The sequence below is a fragment of the Panthera onca genome, chromosome C1, assembly GCF_046562875.1.
Source record: "Panthera onca isolate mPanOnc1 chromosome C1, mPanOnc1 haplotype 2, whole genome shotgun sequence".
Lineage (NCBI taxonomy): Eukaryota > Metazoa > Chordata > Mammalia > Carnivora > Felidae > Panthera > Panthera onca.
In genome coordinates this window covers 149,600,033-149,623,766 of record NC_138346.1, presented here as the reverse complement: position 1 = coordinate 149,623,766, position 23,734 = coordinate 149,600,033, and the positions used below count along the sequence as shown (strand labels likewise).

The 23,734-nt window shown below is 41.5% G+C and overlaps 1 protein-coding gene across 16 annotated transcripts in view; it reads right to left on the bottom strand.

The window, feature by feature from the left end:
* Positions 1 to 23,734, bottom strand: part of DDAH1 (dimethylarginine dimethylaminohydrolase 1) — a 242,429-nt gene that overhangs the window by 132,990 nt on the left and 85,705 nt on the right. Inside the window, exon 1 of one of the 16 annotated variants that reach the window (XM_060626380.3) lies at positions 3,298 to 3,729. The exons of 13 other annotated variants lie outside the window; for them this stretch is intronic. In XM_060626380.3, the coding sequence (XP_060482363.1) occupies positions 3,298 to 3,600 (303 nt within the window). In that variant the 5' untranslated portion in view covers positions 3,601 to 3,729. Of the gene's footprint in view, positions 1 to 3,024; positions 3,158 to 3,297; positions 3,730 to 23,734 lie in introns of those variants that run through there. 2 more of the 16 variants (XM_060626381.3, XM_060626393.3) reach the window with 2 other exon arrangements.

Sequence of the window (23,734 nt, the reverse complement as noted above, 5' to 3'; positions counted from 1 at the left end):
TGGAGGGATACAGAAAGGTAAAACAGGCCATTACCATAAAGTACGACAAATACCACAGAAGGGAGTGCAGAGAGTCATAGGTGCTCATAAAAGGAGAGCGAACCCTAGACTTGGTTGTCTAGTATCACAGTGGTTGTGACTAGAGCTTGAGTCCTACAAACCTGAGTTCAAATCCTGGTTTCACTGGTTCTACTCTATGATCCTGGCCAATGATTTAATCCATCTAAGCCTCAATTCCATCAACTTAAAAGTAAGAATAATGATAGCACTGAGCTCTAAGAGTTGATGTGAGCATTCAGTGAAACCTGTGACATAAATCTGACACAATGTTTGGCAGATGGCAAGCACCCGAGAGAGAATAGCTAGTAATATTAATGATACCAGTAAGCTGAGAAGTGCTGCATGAATAGGAACAGCTAGAAGAAATGGAGAAGAGGAAAGAGGCGGAATGTCCCAGAAAAAGGAGAAATGTATGCCTAGAAAAGCAACAGCATGGTGAGCTTTAGTGAAAGAAGCTGGCTTGAGCCAAAGGGTTGGTAGGCACCTGGGGTAGGGTCAGAGATGCAACTGAAGCTGGAAAAGCAAGAGAGTCCAGTTCAATGGGTTCATAAAGCTTAATAGGGGTCCCTCAAGAAGTTTCATCACAGCAGGGACAGGATCAGATTTGAGTTTTAGAAAGACCAGCTTAGTTACAGTGTGAAGAATGGAATGGAGAATAAGGAGACAGAAGGCAAGGATATCAGTGGCAATAATCTTAAAATAATGCCTTAGTCGTTGTGGAATTTCAGTTAGAGAGTCAAGTATCGCATGAAAAATATATACAACAGTACAAAGAAGGCCTTGAAGTAATTATTATCAGCTTGTTAATATCAGCTAGTTAGGATTTCATTTATTCATTTATTCACTCAACAACTAAGGCAGTAAACTGGTATTGTGAGCAGTTTCAAAGAGTGTTAGTCACCCTGAATAGCCCTGCTTTCCAGAAGCACCCCATCTAATACAACTGCCCATATTTCTCTCTCCAGCTGGAAGGTCTGCTACTCTGCTGATTCAGATCATGTGCAATGGCAAAGGTGTTTTTGGGAAACGTGTACCTGCAGGAAACTCAAGCTGGGAGGAAGTGCTACAAAGCAGATTAGGATGGATCCTAAGGTATGCAGATGACTCCCCTTCACCCTGGGAAGGAGAAATGTCACTGTAATGTCACATCACTATATAGTAGACTTCTCACTGCTCAAGAAGAAGCAAATCTTCCATGACCTAATATTAAGTGAATAATAACCAGCATTCATGAAATGTCCTATCCTATAAATTTCAGATAGATTAATAAATTTATTACAACCACTTTATGAAATAGGTATTATTATATCCACTTTTCAGGTGAGAAAAATGAGGCAAGAGACACTACCCAAGGCCACAGAACTGGATGCAGTCTGATGATCCTACCCACTACACTATGTGGCCTCTGGCAAGGGGCCACCAGACCGATATAAGACTGAAGCCGTTCCAAAATGTATGCCTCAAAAACTGACAGAGAAAGATCACTGCCCACTTTAGCATTGGGAAGGCCAAACTTGGGAAGGTTTTATTACAGGAATAAAATGAAATGGATGATTAAATATGTGACAGTATGTTGACAGGAAATTGGATTACTTTCATCAAATGAGTACCATTTTGAAAAGGTTTCTGAAATCTTTTACTCTTTTAAGCACAAACCACAATTGTGTCATATGGCCTAGGACATACTAGAAAGTATTCAAATGGCGTTACATGCTTATCAGTTTAAGATAGAGTGGGCCATCTCACAAACCCAAAGGTGTGGCAAAGAAAATAAAAAGGTAAAGTGAAAAAGACCCATTACTCTTTTTGTTGTCTGCTAAGGCAGGGTGGAAAAAAAGATAAATTGTCTCAGGAAGAATTAAGTGGAATATGCTTATTCTTTCAGCCCATGTATGGTTCTATCAACTAACTAGCGAAGCATGTGTAGAATAAGCATATTTTAAAAAAATTGTTTTAATGTTTATTTATTTTTGAGAGAGAAAGAGAGAGCGAGCAAGCCAGGGAGGGGCAGAGAGAGGGGGAGCCACAGAATCCGAAGCAGGCTCCAGGCTCTGAGCTGTCAGCACAGAGCCTGATGCGAGGCTTGAGATCATGACCTGAGCCGAAGTCGGAGGCTTAACCCACTGCGCCACCCAGGCGTCCTTAGAACAAGCATATTTTAACCATAAGCTCTATGGGGGCATTTCCAATGTGAACTGAATAAAGACAAAATAGAAGAAAAAAACCCCGAACCGCCCAGATATGAAAGAAAACACCAGCTTCTTGCAGTGCCACTCGATGCAATAGCAACGGAGAGTCTTGAGCCTGGGCTCTTAGCCGGGCAATAAGGGGAATCCCAGCCCAGATGGCTTTTTAAAATCCATTCTCACTCTGTCTCTCTCCACCAACCTACCTCGGGTTTAAAGCAATCACAGCCATTTTCCCAAGCTGCAATATTTTAAAGGAGTCCCTTTTCCCTGAGAACACAAAAAGCTCTAATTGTTAGAAGTTTAAAAACACAGAGAATAAAGATCATGGAATCTGTGAAACAACCATTTCTAATTAAACACAGACACACACCCCCAGCACCCTACCCTGAGTACAGCTTTTCACACCTAGCCTATTCACGAACACATTATTCACAGCTCACCAACAAACCATTCTCCTTACAATCTGCTGGACTCACTCCTCACCACTCAAAAGTAACTCGGGACGCCCTAGGTCTGTGGGCGCCGACACCCGCTTAGTTCATCTGCCCCGCGCTGGTCCGAAAACCCTAGGCAAGGCTAGGGGGCTTCAGTGTCACCCACTGGCGCTGCCCCCCACTCCCTCCCGGAGTCCTCGCCCGGCATCCGCCCGCCCGCCTGGAACAGCCACCCTCCCTGCCCCTGCTCCCTCGGAAACGCTCCGAGTTGCATCGTCTTTGCCACTGTTTAATCTTTCCAAATAAAAATGTCTGTGAGGTGGATTTCCCACCCCACCCACCTGCCGGAGTCCGCACAACCACACTCAGTCGGGTCGTCCTGGAGGCACCCAAGCTGTGCCGACAGCCCGGAGGCGTGAACAATGAACTTCTCTCTCTTTCTCTCTCTGACTCTCTCTCTCAGACACACCCTCTCCCCCAAATGGTAAGTTTTAAACTAGCCCGGGGGCCAATTCCGCGATTCCGCCTGCAACTGGGGCGCGGGCGCGGGCGGCGGGGGAGGGACCGGTGCGCGTCCCCGGCCGCGCCCCTCGCGTGGCCGGGCGGACACTCACCTCCTTCCTCCGGCTCGGCGCCCCGGGTCGGGTGATGAGGGCCGTCTCCTCGCACACCACGGCCACGTCTTCCACGAACACGCAGTCGGGGAGGCTCTCGTCGGCTGGCAGCTTCACCACCTGCAGCCCCAGCTTACTGCCCAGCACGCCCACGTAGAGCTGATGCTGCCGCTCGGCACGGGCGAAATCCACCTCGTCGCCCTTGGCGCGCCTCAGCGCGTGCTGGCAGAGGGACTCGGGCAGCGCCCGCACCACGGCATGGGTGGCCCGGCCGAAGGCGGCGGGGTGGCCGAGCGCTGCCATGGCTCCAGGAGGCTGCGGGGCGGCGGCGGGGGCGCGGCGGCCGGGTCCTCCCGCGGGCAGCGCGCAGAGCCTGCGAGCGCCCGGCGGCTTCCCTTGGCAGCAGATGAATGTGATGCAGAAAGAGCCCCGCTCGCGCCCGGAGCCCTGCCCGCGCGACTGAGCATGCCCAGAGCTCCCGGCGCCGGTCCGCGCGCAGCCCGCGCGCCCACCCCGGCGCTCTCGGGTTTTGCGGCAGCCTAGGTGGGGGTTGTAGTGGCGAGCACCGCACGAGGAGTGGGCTCGCGGAGGCGGCGGAGGGAGCGGGGAGCGAGCGAGCCGTGCGCAGGTGGGGGACCTCGGTGGACCTCGGTGGACCCGGACCTGACGTTACCTGTATTCCGCCGCAGGTGCACACCTCACATCAGCCCCAAGGCGCACGTGGAGAGCGTGCAGTGCTCTGGGCAGAGTGACTGGAGGGCTTCTCAGGGATCAAGAGGCAAAGGATAGGATGCTGCCTCTGTGGTTAAATACTTTGACCTCTCTCCCTGCTCTCTTGGTCCCAGGTTGCCCAGCAGGTGGTACCACCCCCACTTCCTGGCGTGAGAATCTCTCTCTCTTCGTACCCAAGTCTGCCAATGACCCCTCACCCCAGGTGAGACTCGCGATTATAAAGAGTGCGTTTCTTCCCGTCTGTGAGAAAGAGGAAGAGTCCAAAAACACACGTAGAGAAAAACAGACATATAGAAACTCACAGTATTTCAAGGACAGTCCGTTGTCACGAACAATGTGATTCTGGTGTGTTTGTCTCCAGGGGCCGCAGACTAGGGGAGGCAAAGACCAAGCACGCTTTCCCCACTACAGAGAAGCGCTCACCTTGCGCAGCGTCAGACTACATAGCATCACAACTTCTCATCCCTGGAAAAGATTTCCAGCCTTCTCCCTGGCCTTCCCCTCACGCCTGTACAGGCTCCGTGCAATTTCTCATGGTATTTGTTGAATGTTTCTTTTTCCATACACCTTAGGAAGTGTCTTTCTCTTCTTAATGGCACTTAATGTCTATTTTTCTCCTCTTACATATTGGAGATTAAATCATCCATGAATTCTGTTTCTTTTGAGGGGAAGATCCACTTCAAAACCCAGACCCTAGCTCCAAAATAATCTCAGGTAATAATCTTGTTTCCTCATATTCTGTAGCACATTTCTAATTTAAAGATTGATTAGATCATAGAACAATAGATTTGAATGAGACATCAGAAATCCTCTAACTTCCCACCCAGTGGTCCTGAATTCCAGCTAGAACATCTATGAAAATCATCAGACCTTAAAACATTTTATTTAAAACAAATTTTTAATGTTTATTTTTGAGAGAGAGCGAGAGAGCGAGTGCGCACGCAAGTGGGGGAGGGGTTGTGGAGAGTCGTACTCACAGAATTTGAAGCAGGCTCCGGGCTTTGAGCCCAACGACATGGGGCTCAAACTCACGAGCTGTGAGATCATGACCTGACCTGTAGTCAGATGCTCAACTAACTGAGCCACCCAGGTGCCCCAGATCTTAAAACATTTTAAACCTCTCTTACTTACAAAGCACATTCTACTTTTGAAGAGCTATAATGGTTAAAATCTTCATTTTGGGCTTAAAACCCACTGGTCCCTGTTCTGTCTTCTAGCCTTATCTAATAGGCTAGGATTCTTTCACATTATTTGAGGCATTCACATTATTTGGAGACAGTTCTAATATCTACATTGCCTGACACCACCCTCCCACCCACCATCTTGACCCCTTCTAGGCCTTGAGCCTGAACCACCAAAAAGTAACTAGTGATTTGGTTTCTAACATTCTGGTCATCTTCTTTTTGACACACACCAGTTCACCTGTATCCCTTTAAATCATGGCATCTGGCCAGATTTCATTCTTTCTCATTGCCACGTAGTACTCCATTGTGTATATAAACCACAATTTCTTTATCCATTCATCAGCTGGTGGACATTTAGGCTCTTTCCATAATTTGGCTGTTGTTGAAAGTGCTGCTATATGAAATATGGCCTTTTGTATAAATGTGGATGGAACTGGAGAGTGTTATGCTAAGTGAAATAAGTCATGCAGAGAAAGACAGATACCATGTTTTCACTCTTATGTGGATCCTGAGAAACTTAACAGAAGACCATGGAGGAGGGGAAGAAAAAAAAAAAGGTTAGAGAGGGAGGGAGCCAAAACATAAGAGACTCTTAAAAAAAACTGGGAACAAACTGAGGGTTGATGGGGGGTGGGTGATGGGCATTGAGGAGGGCACCTGTTGGGATGAGCACTGGGTGTTGTATGGAAACCAAGTTGACAATAAATTTCATATTTAAAAAAAATAAGCAAAAATAAATAAAATGTTATTTAGAAAAAAAAATCATGGTATCTGGAATAGAAACAATTCTTCCTGTGTGTTGTGACCAGCACAGACGACAGCAGGACCCTTGTTCCAGATGCTAGGCTTCTGTTAGCACTGCCTAAGATTGTATTCACTTTTTAAATGATCCAGTGCTAAGGCTTAGGCCATAGGCTTCTTGCCAGAATTCTGGCAAGTTTTTAGCAAATGTGGGTTTCTAGAAGCAGATCTGAGGATCCTGGAATGATTGTCCCAACTGAGCCTGGAGATGTGATTTGCTTTCTCTCACCTGTCTCACAGCTGACTTGAATTTACCCAGATGACATACTTCTCAGCTTCAAAAGTGAAGTGTCTTAAGTGAAGGGCAGCTCTGACCCTGACACAGGAGAGTGTGGCCAAAAGTAAAATAACAAACCTTTAAGACCTACTTGGGGGCAAAACTCTTAGGGGCCCCAGGTAGCTTAGTGTCAGAAATCACTTAATGGCGGCCTTAGACAGGAGATTCCCACTAATGCTACAGCTGAAAGCTAACCCATGCGCTGACGTTGCCCTTTGTTCCCTCCTTTACCTAACATCGATGCTACATCCGCTTCTAATTGGCCTCCACCTAGTGACATTAATTCATGCCAGTGCCCTGTTAAAACCTGAATACTTTGCCACTCGGTGCCTGGAGCATAACTTAGTGTGGGGTCTTGTATACCACCCTGGGCTCATGTCAGCCCAGCAGCCAATTAAAACTTAAAAAGTTTTTTCTGTTAGCCATGTCTTTCCATACTGCAATTGGGCTGCTGGCCTTTTTTTTTTTTTTTAATGTTTATTTATTTTTGGGAGAGAGACAGAGCATGAGTGGGGGAGGTACAGAGAGAGAGGGGGACCCAGAATCCGAAGCAGGCTCCAGGCTCTGAGCTGTCAGCACAGAGCCTGATGCAGGGCTCTAACTCACAAACTGTGAGATCGTGACCTGAGCTGAAGTCGGACACTCAACCAGCTGAGCCACCCAGGTGCCCCTGGGCTGTTGGTTTTTAAAAATTTAATCTTGTAGTTATCCTTATTAAATGCTATCTGCTTCATTCCCACTTGCCTACTTTTGATTCTGTCATCTTGTGCATTATTTATTACCTTTAGTTTTGTGTCAACTGAAATTTGATGAGCATGCCTTCTGTCTCCTCTAAGCAGTTGTCAAAAAGTGTTAGAATGTATATGTCACTGAAAAGAATAAAAACACCAACTCCAGTAAATTATAGTTTACATGCCTTCCTGCTTGAAGTAATGAAGGGTCGTTTTTAGGGAAGCAGATTTTATTGAGCCTAATGCATCTATAAATTCATTTTCCCCACACATATTTATTGAAAATTCCCAAGGCTCAACACCGTATTACATACTTCAGAGACATACAAGAAGCATAAAAACATGATCCTTGACCTTGAAGAGCTTGCAACCGCATTGGGAAAACAAGACATCCAAAATTGAAGCTATGACAAGGGCACATGAAAGGCATAGACAACAAAGTGATATAGGCATTGAGGGAAGGAGATATCACTGTGGCTGATGGGTGTGGAAGAGAGCTGCTTAGAGGCAATTGGTCTTGGTTTAGGCCTTGAATAATTTTTAGGATGCGAATAACTGGAATGGGAGAATGAGATTTTAAGGAAAAGTATGTGCAGAAGCGAGACACATGTTCCAGGGATAACAGATCAGCTCAATTCACATATATATATTGGTTAAGATAACTCTAGCTGCTACAACAAACACCCCCAACAAATATTGTGGCACAAAGTTGATATAAGTTTATCTTGTGTTCCCTTAAATCTAACACAGATGTTCCTGGTTGGTTCCTGACTCTTTTCCCCCAAACATGCAGGGATCCAGCCTTCTTCCATTTTGTGGCTCCCACACTTCAAAATATGGCATCCAAGCTCACCGTGCTTACCTTCCTTAAGCTGAAAGGAAGGGAAAGCACATACAGCATCATATGCGAGAGGGTTAATGGGCCAGGCCAGGAAGTGATGCATATCACCTCTGCTCATGTTCCTCTGGCTGGAATTCAGTCACACAGCTACAGTAATCACAGGGAAAAACTAGGAAGTAAAATCCTCTGTGGGCCCAGAAAGAAGAGGAAACAGGTTGCAGAAACACCTAGCTGGGTTCTGCCTCAGAGCACAATGGGAAAAATGGGAAATAAAGGTAGAATGGTAGAATAAACTTTCCTCACTTGAGCAATGAAGAGACAAATGACGTGGAGACTGAGTGTAGCTTGTAGAATCAAACTTTGTGGGTGGAAGCATGGCTTTGCTATTTCATTGTATGATCTTAGACATGTTACTTAAAACCTCTTTGGGGTGCCTGGGTGGCTCAGTAGGGTAAGCATCTGACTCTTGATTTCCGCTCAGTTCATGATCTTGCAGTTTGTGAGATCAAGTCCTGCATTGAGCTCTGTGTTGTCATGGAGCCTGCTTGGGATGCTCTATCTCCCTCTCTCTGCCCCTCCCTCATTCTCTCTCTTTTCTCTCTCTCTCAAAATTAATAAATAAACATTAAAAAAAAGCACTCTTTGTCTCAGTTTCATCTTCATCTGTAGAATGGGAAACAATGAATTCATTATCACAGGGCTACTATGAAGGTAAATTAATAATGCAAGGTACTTAGAAAAGTGCCCAGAATAGTATCTAGCACCTAGTAGATGTTTAATAAATATTATCCACTGACAGGTTGTGAACAGAAGGCTTTGAATGTGATTTCCTACCAAAGGCCAAACCACATATCCATATTCACTGAATTACCAGAGTCATACAGGTATCCTAATGCTTTCCAATTGAATCCATGGCTTTCCTAGGTTGACAGACCAAGTCTCACCTACAAGTATAGTCATAGATTCAGTATATATTTATTGAACCCTTGCTACATACTAAGTATAGTGCTAGGCACTGGAGATGTAATCATAAACGAGAATGTAGGATTTATTATAGTCAATTTGTTCTTTTTGCTCTTCCACACATTTTAAGATTTTTATAACCAGTTGAAATTGGTTTAATTCCTTTGAAATACCTAGAGCTGTTTCTATTCTCCAGGTGGACATTGATACAAAGGCAACTTTTCTTTCCCATTGATAATATTGCTGGTACGTACATTTGAAGTCAATTTTATTATTTTTTTTTTTTAATTTTTTTTTCAACGTTTTTTATTTATTGTTGGGACAGAGAGAGACAGAGCATGAACGGGGGAGGGGCAGAGAGAGAGGGAGACACAGAATCGGAAACAGGCTCCAGGCTCCGAGCCATCAGCCCAGAGCCTGACACGGGGCTCGAACTCACGGACCGCGAGATCGTGACCTGGCTGAAGTCAGACGCTTAACCGACTGCGCCACCCAGGTGCCCCTGAAGTCAATTTTAGATAGCAATTATTTCAGGATTAAAACAGACATTCCTGCCTTAGTCCTTTCTTACTCTATTTTTAGAAGATTCAAGATTTACTTTCATTAAGGATGGGTGTTTGGGAATTCTAAAAGAGAATGAGGGCTCAAGGGTGTCCTTGTCCATTCCAGTGCGAGGAATACTGGATCAAGTAAGTACCATCCATAAGTCTATATTCTGAGAATAAGTCCTGAGTGTTTACACATAACAATCATTAAATTTTATGTGAAAAGGTTTACTGTGGAAGGCACCCATTGTTACAGAGTTTCCTTGACATCCAAGGAGTAAATGATGTTTGGTCAAGTGGGCAGGCAGTAAGTTATAGACTGGGAGATGGTTCCTGGGTAGTGAGGGCTCTGGTTTCTAAAGTCAAGATGAGTAGCCTCCTAACTTCAGTTTCTTCAACTTTCATATGGGAACTCATTCACTAAACAAATATTTACCAAGCACCTGCAATGTGTGGTAGAGGAATATATATAAGCAGTGACTAAGGCGTGATAAACCTGACTTTGGCTCCTGGCCTTCCCGCATTCTAGTTGTGTAAACTTGGTGTGCCCTAGAATCATGCTCCACCATTTTCTGTCTTGCTCTAAGTCCTGGAGGACTGACGTGCATGGACTGCACCACCTGGGATCCGTTATTGCTGGCTTTGGCCAATGGGAGGCACTTATAGGAGACTGGAGGGAAAGAGGAGAGAGAGGTCAACATATTGATTCCTCTCACTCTCTTCCTACTTTTTCATGGTCCTGTACCATGCACACACTTCTATAATCATAGCTTCTGTCTGGTGGCCACTTCTGAGTGATTCCAGGTTCTGGCTGGATTCTGATAACTACTTACATGGAAGTAATAAACAGCACACATTTCAAAACCCACTTTTAAGTACATGACATTGAATACTTTTTAAAAACAAGTTGCAAAAAAAAAAAGTCAATTCAGCATTTTCAGAAAGAGCATTTGGCAATATTTAATGTATAAGGAGGCTGTGTTTGGGGCCATCCACTTTCTCCAGTTTTTCAAAGTGTTTCCTGGAATTGTGAATGTTGATCAGAGTAGCTGCAGAAGGGATCCAGCATAACATAACCACCCAACATAACAACCATTACATATGTGTTTAATGTAAAGATGTCAATGAAAGCAGCAAAGTTAGAATTCCTAACTCCCATTTTCTAGAAAGCAGCAGCTAATTTGCTGCAAGTCAGCTGAACCGCTTAATGGTGTTCCTTAAATGATCTACATCTGGAGGTGGTAATGGCTTCCCATTTTTGCCAGTCCTTGGATAACTCAACATCCCTTTTTGGTTGTCTTTAACCTGCCCATACCTCTAAGAACATTTTCTTTATTAAACATTCTCTTCAAAATTCTTAGTTGAGTATGCCATTTTTTTTTTTTTTTTTTTTTTTTTTACCAGGGAGCTTTGTTGGGTTACTCACTTAAACTCCTATGTAAATGGGAGTTATATGTAAAGTGGGAGTTATAATACCTTAATCTGTAGGTTGTTTTGAGGCTGAAATGTGATAGCATGTACAAGGGGTCTTATTGTGACCAGCACCAGGAAGTATTCAATTAATGATAACTACTAATAAAGCTCTTCTGCTCTTGTGCCAGGCACTGTGACGAATACCCAAGTCCTTCAAATGAGATAACATATAAAGTGCTTACCTCGGTAACAGGGACACTGTAAGCAGTTAATAGGTGCTCTTGGTTCTTCAAAGCTCTACTTTTTCTTCTCCCTCTCCCCTCCCATACAAGGAACATTTCCCCTTTCTAAACCTCTGTAACCCTTTCTATTCCTCTCTTATGCTGTTTATTATTTTCTCTTAGCAGCGTAATAACCCATTGATGCCAGAGTCATCTACTTCATTACAACCACATTCGGAGCTAATGGGATAATCAAAGTATCCTCAACAGTACAGAATACTACGTAAGTGTATTGAGTCTGAACAAGTTGTGATGTATTATGATGATTTGCAAAGGTTACTGTGGCCCTGAACATTTATAATTCCTTTTATTTTCTGTTTCTCAGAGCTTTTTGCAACACTGTCTTTCCAGAACTACTTTGTATGGTTATTTCACACTTAAATGTATGTCTGTGGGGGCACAAAAAGATTGCGAGAAAAGCCTTTTCAAACTTTGGGCAATCTAAGTGTTCAAGAAAAGAAAAGCATTTCTCTAGTTGAAATTGTTACACACACACACACACACACACACACACACACACTCCAGGGCTTTGATAAGCCCTCTTCATTTCTTTATGAAATGAAGTTGCTTCATTCCCTGATGAAGAACAATGAACTGCTAGAGCTGTGATTCCAGGGAATGATCATGCTTGCTCTTGTGGTATCAATCCACACCTGTTTTAGCATTACATCAGAACACACATGTCCTAGGAGTATTCTTTCCTGCTTCCTCTTTTGCGTCAGTGGTACTGCTCTCTCCTAGCTGCTGCTGCTGCTTCTCCTCCTCTCCTCCTCATCCTTGTCTTCTCCTCCTTCTTTCCTCCTCCTTCTTCTTTTTCTGTTCCACTGCTTTTAAATGTTAGTGTTTCCCAGAGTTGTCTACCCTCACTCTATTTTCCTCAAACATTATATGCTCCCTCCTGTGGGAGCTAATCTACACCCGTGACTCAAATATCTTCTCAATGCCAACAATGCCCAGACACTTCATTTCTGGTCCTGCAATCTCCACTGAGCATCAGAACTGCCTAGAAGACACCCATGTTTGGCTGTCCCACAGGAAATCCAAAGTCAACATGCCCACCCCTGAATTCATCATGCTCCTCCCAGGATCTGTCTCCCCTTTCATTCACTGAAAGAGCTGCTCAAGCCAGTAATCTGAACATTATCCTTAGCTTAACTTTCTCCTTTGCTTCCACATTTAATCAACCATCCTATTCTGACAGATCAGTCTTCATAAAATGGCTCAAAATCCACCCATGTCTCTCCAATTACTCTGCCACCACCTAGTCCAGAATATAATTATTGGTCTCCTGGACTATTGCAACAGTCCTATCCAGAGTGGTATTTCTAAAATGCAAATCTGACCATGACACTCTTGCTTAAATCCTCCAGTGGCCACTCCTACTCTCAGAATTCAGTCCAAATGTTTTATCATGGCCTGCAAAACACCCCTCCATAACCTCATTCTGGTCACTTCCCCCTCCTTTGTCTTATGTGGGCCTCTGTACACGGTGTTCTAACACCTGGAATATGCTTGATCCCATCCCTGCTCTGGTAGCTCCTAATCCTCCTTTAAGACTCAGTGGAGGCATCACCCCCAGTAAGAAGACTACCCCGAACCCCTAGGCTAGATGTGGTAAACCTATATCCATTTTCACTCCCATCACAATACTGTATTACTTGCTAATTGAGGATCTCTTGGCAGACAGACACATCTTTTTATTGCCGAGTCCTCAATTCAGGTGTTTAGAGAATGGCTTAATTAAAGCAATGGATAGCATGCACCTCTCCGTATTTCCATCAGCCCACCTTTATAAGAATGGTTTTCAGCTCTTAGAAAATAAGAGAATTATACCAGGCCCTGTTCCAACTTCAAGAATCTATGATTCTTTTGCTCCAGATGCCTGCTACTTGCTGTGCAGTAGAGTTCATGGTCTGAGTTTGAATCTGGCTCTGTTACAGCTGTGTGATCTTGCACAGTTTGCTTAACCTTTCTGACCCTCAGACTCTTGTATGCAAAACAGGAATGGTAATACTCATCTTAGATGGGTATTAAGAGGATTAAGTAAAATTATCTTAGGGGTGCCTGGGTCATTCAGTTGGTTAAGCATCTGACTTGATCTCAGCTCAGGTCATGTTCCCATGGCTCATGGGATCAAGCCCCACATCAGGCTCTGTACTGGTGGCATGGAACATGTTTGGGATTCTCTCTCTCTCTCCCTCTCCCTCTCTGCCCTTCCCTGCTCACATCCCCCCTCTCTCAAAATAAATAAGTAAACATTAAAAAAAAAAACTACCTTAAACAAATAGGACACATGTACTCCCTGTCCTTCTCACTGGTTTAGTCAGTATTCAGATAGTTCTTTGTTCAAATCCTGGCTTCTGTACAATCCTGATAAATCACCTTAACACACAGAGCTTTGAGTTTTTAATTTATAAAATGAATATAGACACCTACCTTATGGTTTTAAAAGATTGAGATGATCCATGTACATAAAGCTTTATAGAATATAGAGTAAGCACTGATAAACAAATATTATCAGCTTCTGTGATGATGATGATGAAGAACCAGAAGGGGAAGGAGAAGAAGACGAAAAAACAAATATGCAAAACCTGACAATAATTAGCTTTCAATGAAGGTTACTCCTTTTCCTTTTTCTCATTCCATTCATGGTTGGGTAAAGCTTTATATACCCATTCTAGGGCCAAATCTCATTATAACAAAATTGTTGCCCAACTTCCCCTGACAAATGGGAAACTTAGGTTGAATATTGGGTGAAAATTTGTTGCATTTTAAATGAACTAGTTTATATTCCATGTGCTTGATGATATACAGGGACAATCCTTATAAAGTCATGTAAAAAATGGTGTCAGATTATTTCCCCACACTTTTTACTTGCCAGCACCATTATAAAATTATAGTGGAAGGTCTCTTAAATTGGGACCTGCATTGTGTATAAATGAGTAGCTTGCAAACTTCCAGTGGTTTTTATGGAGAAAGCCTCACCATCTCCATTACCTGAACTTTTATCTCTGAGGTGCTTGTTACACATTTCCTTATTTTACCCTTTACACATTTTCTCCTCTGAATCATCTTTCCTCAGTTCCTCATCATCATGAACTGCTTTTCTTATTCTTTGTTCCAGTTATCTATTGCTGCATAATAAACTATCCTGGAACTTAGTGGCTTAAAACAATCATTTTATTTTGCCAATGATTTGTAAGTCACGAATTTGGGAAGGGCTAATCTAGGTGGTTCATGTCTTATCCATGTGGAATTGGTTGGGGCAGCTGGAGCTGGAGGATGTACTTTCAAGATGGCTTCTTCACTCACATCTCCAATGCCTCAGTGTTGTCTGACCTCTCTCTCCTCTGAGTCTCTTCCTCCAGGGCCTCTCCAGGTGGCTTGGGCTTCTCACAGAATGGTAGTCTCAGAGTAGTCTCACTTCTTAATTGATGGTTGGCTTCCTAGAGGTAAGAAGTTGTGGGGGGGGGGACTCGCCACTTAAGGGCCACACATGAGACTAGCATGGCATCATTTCTGTCATCCTGTATTGGTCAAAGCTGTCACAGTCCTGTCCAGATCAAACAGAAAAGAAATAGACACTACCTCTTGATGGAAGGAGTGCCCATTATTAATCAGCCACATTTTTATTCTCCAAATTCTGTTATTCCGGAAAGTACTTACATAACTTTTTTAGACAATTTGCCTTCAATTTCCTGAAGTTTTTTTTCACTTCCTGAATTAAAATCAGGGTCCATACATATACATTTACTTATGCAACTAGCACTATTTACTGACTAGTGCTGGACACTACTACTGTCCAGCAGGGAAGATAACTATTAATCAATCATACAATTAAATATTTATAAAATAAGTGCTATGCAGGCGAAGGACTGGTTTCCCTGAACATATAATGACAGAAATATCTGGGGGATCAAGAAAGATTCCCCTGAGGAGGTGACTTTTGAGATGAGACTTGAAGGATGGGTAAGTATGAACTAAGATTGGAGAGAATATTCCAAACTAAGGGATCATATTAGCAAAGACAAAAAGTGAGAGGGAGCTTAATGTGTTTGAGGAAACAGAAAAGAAATCCATGTACTACAGCTGGAATGTGGGTGATAGTGTTAACTCACTTTAAAAGTGAGGAAACTGAGTGTCAGTGCCCAGCTGGGTGGCTCATATAAGGTTAAGGGCTCCACTAAGTGTGTTTCCTCAATAATGGGGAGTTTGCCAATGGTTTGCAACCTGCCTTCAGGCTTCTTTTACAGCCTTTTACAACTAGAAAAGCATTCCCTACAAACCTAATGATGTCTCACATGAGAATCACCCAGATTCAGAGAAAACAGCATGAAAAATCACCCTAAGAAAACATCTGCAGAAAATATAATACATCCTGGTGATATCACAGATACAAGTATAGTTTAAATGTAAATCAAGACTAAGTCATGCCAAGATTATCTAACTCTAAATGTGATTCATGATTCACACTATCCCCGTTATATATGTGTAATTTCAATTTCTATGTGAAAGCTAGAGAAAAATGGATATTTGTGTTTATACAGGTCATACATGTAGCTACTTATTCAATTTTCCTGAGAATTTATTTAAACATTCCATCAAATCAATATATGCATCAGTATAAAATGCTGCACAGATCATCAATAATTTGATAGTCTAGGATATTTTATGCTTCTATATCCTAACATGTGGGCTTCAATTCTCTGTTCAGTTCTTAAATTACTTTTAATGTACTTATAACTGAGAAAAAATTAATTAACTATGTCATCTGCCAACTCAGAAGTAGAAAAAAATTGGGCTTTTAAACAAAGATTTTTTTCAAAAATACAGAAAGAAAAACAAAAGCAAGATTACCTTGGAAAACATTCCCTCCCTGCCCCCTGCCCCTGGTGGGCATACATCATGTGACAGCTACATCACTTTAGGGGGAAAGGGGATAAGCATATTATACAGAAAAATCAGAATTGTATTTTTATGAATCTTTAAGAAGAAAAGAAAGATGCTTCAATTCTTATTTACTTTTTGCCAAGAACTCTTTCTGACATCCTAATTAATGTTAGGGATTATCCTTTAGTTGTATCCTTCCTTTTGACTTAATATTTCCTGAGCTTTACAATACTGACTGCCTCACTGTAATATTCTGATCCTCATCAGAAATGGTCATTGACTGGTAAGGAGGAGATCAAGGGAAGAGGCTGGGCATTGTCAGGAAAGAGTGATGAATGTCAATTGATGATGAATGGGCTAACATTTTGGGGAATAGTCCTCAGGATTTATATCACTCTGTAATATTGTATTCTATATAGCTTTATATTACTTTATAATATTTATTCTAAGGAATATGAAAGTAAATACCCTTTCAAAGGAATTGTATTTCCATTGCCTTTTGAAAGTTTAAACAATTTTTATTTTAATTTAAATTGTGCTTTGCTTTTTTTTTTCAAGTTTATTTTGAGAGAAAGAGAGTGCATGAGCTCAAGAGCATGAGCAGGGGAGGGTCAGAGACAGAAGGGGAGAGAGAGAGAGAGAGAGAGAGAGAGAGAGAGAGAGACACTCTCAAGCAGGCTCAGTGCAACCAGTGCAGAATCCTACGCAGGGCTCGGGGCTCGATCTCACAAACCTCAAGATCGTTACCTGAGCTAAAACTAACAGCAGGATACTTAACCGATGGAGCCACCCTGGCACCCTAGTGTCTTGCTTTTAAAAGATTCATGGTTTGCTATAGCCCAAGAGGTAGTAACTGAAAAGCTTTAAGTAGTTAATAACTGAGATTAGTTTTTCCTCCCTCTTTTATTTTATAAAAAACACCAGAAGGAAATTAAATGCTTAATTAAATTAAACAAATTTGCTGAATGCTAGCATTACCATAACTAGTATTTGCACCATTTTTAAAAGTGTATTTATTTATTTATTTTGAGAGAGACAGAGCGCGAGTGGGGAAGGGTCAGAGAGAGAGGGAGAATCCCAAGCAGGCTCTACATTGTCAGCATGTTGGGCTCAAACTCATGAACTGTGAGATCATGACCTCAGCAGAAACCAAGAGTTGGATGCTTAACCGACTAAACAACCCAGGTGCTCCAGTATTTGCAACATTAATTGCTTATTGAGTATTTTGACAGTTTTCAGATAATCTGAATGTAGAGTAGGTTTGGTCCCAAATCAAAAAAGGCAGTGTTCGTTCTACATGGTATGGGAACAGGCATTCTGGAGGAGCCCATGCGAATATCATCAAAACACCAGCAGACCATCAAATATTGCTAGTCCAGCTTGCTGGGTCTTGTCTCAATCATGTTAGAGTGAAAATGGTGCTTCCGGCTTCCATCTGCTTGACTTTGCTTGGGGCAGAGTCCTGTTGAGCTGGCCTAATTACATTTCCTGGAAGACATCACATAGATCTGATTTGGGAGTTTCCAGAAATGACTATACCCATCTTAACACATACTGGAATCTAAGAAGATGCTATTTCCCCTTGTCATATTATTCTAAAGCAGACATTCAATTAAATTCAAAGAGCACATGTCTGCCCTCAAAGGAACGACTATGAGCAATTAAAAGAGAAAACAGAAACACGCGACAAAACAGCCACTTGTTGAGAAGCATGGGAGAATGAAACCATTGCAGATGGTTCAACACTTCCCTCAGTGGGTCAAACTGTGACATAGCCAAAACTCATCTTAGAAGTTTTTCAAAGCTTCCTCTCCCCACCCCACACACTGTTAGCAACTCCTATCCCTGCACTGCCTCTCTCAGTCAGGCTTAAACTGCTCCCTTCATAATCAAGATATATTCGCTCTGGAGTTCATTCTTTCAGATTCCTCCTAAGTGTCTGATTAAACCTAATAAGCCTATTTGTGCTAGGATCTTAGTAGATGAAAATAGCTTTAATCAATTCAATACCTTTTTTATTGAGTGAGGAAGTGCTAGACACTGTGCCTAATAATCTGTTTAAGAAACAGCTTCTCTAGGGGTGCCTAGGTGGCTCAGTCAGTTAGGCAAACAACTTCAGCTCAGGTCATGATGTCATGGTTTGTGGGTTCGAGCCCCACATTGGGCTGTGTGCTGACATCTCAGAGCCTGGTGCCTGCTTCAGATTCTATGTGTGTGTGTGTGTGTGTGTGTGTGTGTCTCTTTCTCTGCCTCTCCCCCAGCTTGCTCTCTATCTCTGACTCTCAAAAATAATGTGTTAAAAAGAATTAAAAAAAAGAAATAAACTGTTTCTCTATTCATTTAAAAAATTGGGAACGAGTAGGAAGTCCTCCAATAAGGCAGTAGTTAAGTAAATCATGGTTCTCCATACCTATGGAATACCTTGCAGCCACTAGAAATAAAGATTTTGAAAATAACGCTTCCATCCATTCAGTTATGGACGTTAACTAAACTTATTGTGGATAATCACTTCACAATCTGCACACATGTCGTTATGCCATACATCTTAAACCTACACAGAGCTGTATGTCAATTATATCAATAAAACTGGGGGGAAAAAAGAATATGCTTTAGTATGGTCCCAGTTTTATTTTTAAAAATATGCATAGGAAAAAGCATAATGAAATATAATAGGAACTTTGTCCTTAATATGTGGGATTATATATTATTTTTATTTTCTGTACATGTTTCTGTACTACACAAATTTTCACCAAGGAACAAACGTTATTTTTTAAAGGCAGTTTCTCTCTGGAAGAGTTGTCGGTCTAGTCCAGAAGATACTAGATTGAAAACAAACTATTAGTATGTTATGATAAGTGTTATAGTTTTCTGTAAGAGCAACTAATCACCCATATACACAGGTGATGGAGGATTTAACAGCGACTGCCCATAATGATTTTGTGTTAAAGACTTTAGCACCGTAAGGAAAGGTACAGCTCACAATTCCTGATACAAATCTTTGGTGCCAGGTGTGTTTCAAAACTCAGACTTTTTTTTTTTTTGGGGGGGGGGGCGCAGTTAGAAAGGTAATGTGAGTATATGCACTTACATAACACCCCTAATAGGCCTGGGCCAGCACTCCATAATCTAACATATTGATAGTCCCATTTAGTGAGGTGGGATTATTAGAATAAGAACTCTAAGGCTTCTCATGAGTCTAGGCCACCAAATTTGTTACTAAAAAGTCCTGTTTTCCAGAGCCATTTGGATTTCTGAATTGCAGACTGTGGACCTGGATGGGAAATGTGGGGGCTCAGCACCACACCCCATGCAGGGTGGTGTTGGTCATCTACCTCTCTGCCCCCAGTTCGTTAGGCCCAGCACTTGCTCTGATGGTAGGAGTCATAAAACTGATTTCAATTCACTGTTAGAGCATGTGATCATATCTGATCATAGATACATGCACTCCAGGAGTGAAAATGCTCTAATTCTGTCTTGAAGACACATGTACTTAAGAGGTCTGAGGTTGTTTTAAAGGTGAAAGAAATGTTATCATAAACACACTTCACAAACATCTAAAAGATGTGAAGAAATATGATGATCTAAGTAGAAGTAATATTAATAGACCTGGTAAAAATGCATTTCTCAGTAATTTTTAAAGCTTGTCTCTAAGCCAAACACTTCCTAATCTCTCTTGGAAGAACACTGACCGCTAAGTGACAAAGTGGCTGTGGTTTCAGACCTTAACTCTAATACTCCTGAGTTTATTGATACATAGCCAGTTCAGGGGAAATATATTATATTATATTATATTATATTATATTATATTATATTATATTATATTATTATAATATATAATGTGGGGTTTTTTTTCAATTTCTGTGGTATAATGAATTGCGTGCAATGTCTGAGCTAATACTACATACAACTGAGGACAAGTAGCGATTTCTATGAAGTGACAGAGAGGCAGTTTTGGGGGGGAAAATGCCAAGGATGATCAACCTTGACAGTTTTCTTGCTGACAGAAAGGACTAGAACAAAGGTTAAATCCTTCATTTTTAGAAAACTACTTTGTCTTTCAGGCTTGCTCCTCCAAGCTCAGCTAGTTCATGAAGATCAACCATTTGACTTTCTCCCATGGATACAAGATCTTCCACAGTCAGACTTGCCATACAGAGCCTCTGACAGAAAAAGGAATTTCTCCATGTTTCTACCAACTATACATTCAATGAATGTTGATTTATTAATGCCAGTTGACCATCAAGATCTAATTCTACAATAACCCCTCAAAATAATGATTTAGCAGTCATTACCACCTTCTCTTCAAGTAACATTATTTTTTTAATGTTTATTTATTTTTGAGAGAGAAAGAGAGACAGAGCTTGAGTGGGGGATGGGCAGAGAGAGAGGGAGACACAGAATCTTAAGCAGGCTCCGGGCTCTGAGCTGTCAGCACAGAACCTAACACAGGGCTCAAACTCATGAACTGCAAGATCATGACCTGAGCCAAAGTCGGATGTTTAACCAACTGTGTCACCCAGGTGCCCCTCTTGGAGTAACATTATTACCAGAACTATCACTATTTAGAGAATTCACTGATTTGACCTCCTCTATGCCTTCTCTGGCTGGAATCATAAAAACGGAAACATGGCCATAGGGCAAAGGCAGGCGAGCAACTTAAGGGACACATGTACCCTATGAGTCATTGGAAGTTGGCTATTTTGCACATTTTCATCCATGTTTTCACATCATACTAAATTCTTCCGAGCCACTGATAGACTACTGTGTGCTATAAAAAGCACTAGAGCTTTAATAAGTGTCTGTTTTCATGTTAAATTCATATTTTATCAGCTTACTATAGATTCCTGTCTTTATCACCATCACATTAAACATAATTATTACCTGTTTAATATCATATAATGCTGGTTAGGCCCCATAGAAAATAAATTAAGGATACTTGGTTCTTCTGGGACCTTATGGCTTTGAACAGATGATGACAACAGAGACACATGAGCTTTATAGTAAACAATGGCATGAATTAAATTGGTAAAATGTTATATTGAGAACAAATGAGGCAGTTCGCTTAGGTAGACCTTTAGTTGAGGAGTGTAGAGGCAATTATAAAAGCAATCCACAGGGAACTGCTTGTTTTTTAAAAGGCTTAATTAATTATTTAATTAAGACTCTCTTTCCTGGAGGAGGGAAAATCTGGAGATTTTGCAGATTTGTGACTGCAAAATAACTAAAATTCTGGAGTGGGAGAAATATTCCAAGACTTTTGTTATTTTTATATCCAAAGGTTGCAAGAAATGGCATCAGAACTAAGATCCAGCAAATTCTGTTCGATTTAAGTTTTGCCTTCAGCCACATGTCACTAAGAACAAATGTGCTATTTATATGGAGAAAAGTGTAAGGATTGTGCTCAAATGTATATTGGACTCAGACTTCAATGGTGCTCATAACTATAGAAAATGTTTTGGATTTTTTTAAGTGAACACAAATAATGTATTTTTATGAAAAAGTAACCATAATCTCCAAAACAAAAAATATATACTGAGTGGCATTATTTTACATTTTTGCAAAATGGAGGACAGCTGGATTCCTCTATCTTCTGCATTCAATCTATTGCAAATCTTGTTTTTTAAAAAATAACGATTGTATAGGGGTGAGTGGGTAGCTCAATTGGTTTAGTTTCAGTCTCTTGATTTTGGCTCAGGTCATGATCCCAGGGTTGTGGGATCAAGTCCTGTGTTGAACTCTGCACTGAGCATGGAGCCTGCATAAGATTCTCTCTCTCTCCCCCACTCTCTGCTCCTCTATCCTGCTCATGTTCTCTTTCTCTCTCTCTAAAAAAAAGAATAATAATAATGATTGTATATATTTAAAGAGTACAACGTGATGTTTGATATAAATATACATAGTGAGATAATTATAGTTAACCTAAAAAACATGTTCATCTCCAAACACATTTTCTTTTAATAAAAATTTTTAAATGTTTACTTATTTTTGAGAGAGAGAGAGCAAGCAGGGGAGGGGCAGAGAGAGAGGGAGACACAGAATTCGAAGCAGGCTCCAGGCTCTGAGCTGTCAGCACAGAGCCCGATGCTGGGCTCCAACTCATGAACCTTGAGATCATGACCTGAGCCGAAGTCAGATGCTCAACTGACTGAGTCACCCAGGCAACCCCAAACACATTTTCTTTTGTGTGTGTGTGTGGCAAGAACACCTGAAATCTACTCTCTTAGCAAATTTCCAGTATACAATAAAGTTTTGTTAACTACACTCATGCTATACATGAGATTTCAAGATAATATAGAAAATAAATGCTAATACATTAGATATATAAATGGACACATTTTAGCAGCATCAGTAAGACACTTAAAAGTCAATGAACTTTGAGAGCAAATTATTATGAGGCCATGTTTATACAAGCATGTCTCAATAGCTGGAGTTCAAGCATTTAATTTACTTTGTCCAGGATAAACTGAATTAACAAAAGACAATGGGCCTAATTCTAATATCTGTCTCCCTAGTGCCATATTGACACAGCTGAAACCCTCCAAAATGTGGCAAGTGAATTCTTTTAGCTAGAAAATATTCATGATTTGTTTTCTGCAAATATCTCAATATTTTAAAAGAGCATCTTTGAGAAAGTTACACGAGAAAGATACCTACTACAAAGTGACAGAGATCACCTTGCTGTCACTCTTACTCTCTGGCAAGCAAATGTGGAGCTGAGCCTTCTATCCAAAGGCTCACTTCCACGGGGTGACTTCTATAGATGCATAACTTACTTTGCTACAAAGCATACAAAATATGGTTTTCTGGAGATAAGGATGAAAATCCACTGGAATGAGAGCTGCCATCTATACTTTAAAATGTTAGAAATAAAATGCTCTTAAACAGAGGAAATCCTCAAAGAGATGCCTTAGTAGGGGGATGCCCAGCAGAGTTTTCAAAACATGCACAAACTATCCACAAAATTGAAAGCCCCTCAACCCCCTGCAAAAGGCTAATGGAAAAATGGTCCTGACAGAATTCAGCTCTTATAAGTCAATCAGGACCTGAATAACACAATCGCAGTGCAGAGAGTTAGAATCCTCCTGTGAGGCATTTTCCCTAAGCATTGGTTAGGATTTTATTATAGGCTACTATGACATTTTTGTCTTTAACATTTCGGCCAGAGTGTATATTTATTCATTCATTCAACCATCACATGCCTACTGGATGCCAGCACTGGGGATGCAAAATGAATATGCTATGGCCCCCAAACTTCTTGAATCTGACAAGAAGTAAAAAGCACATAGAGAATATTATTGCTGTTCAAAAATTTAGGGTGATGTCAAGAAAAACAGTCAACTCCATTTACGGAACTTCATCAATAGAAACAAATAGAAGGGTAGTCCAGACAATGGAAATGACATTTATGAAGGTGTGGGGACAGAAATAAAGGTACTTTGGGGTCATGGCAGAACAGCTCAAAATGAGTCAATGTGGGGGGGGAGGTGCCTGGCTGGCTCAGGAAGTAAAGCATGTGACTCAATCTCACGGTCATGAGTTCAAGCTTCATGTTGGGCATAGAGTTTACTTAAAAAACAGTCAATGGGGATAAAGAGATAGGCCAGATGACCAATGGAGAAGAAATCTTTGATGGAAGTTAAAAGCAAAGAAATGACCAGAATTACATTATTATATTTAAGGACAACACTTGGGAGTAGCATGATGTAATGTCTCCAGAACAACTGGATGTTTAATTGGCCAAGGTAAGTTGTGAGAGATGTTACATCTTTGTCCACAGAA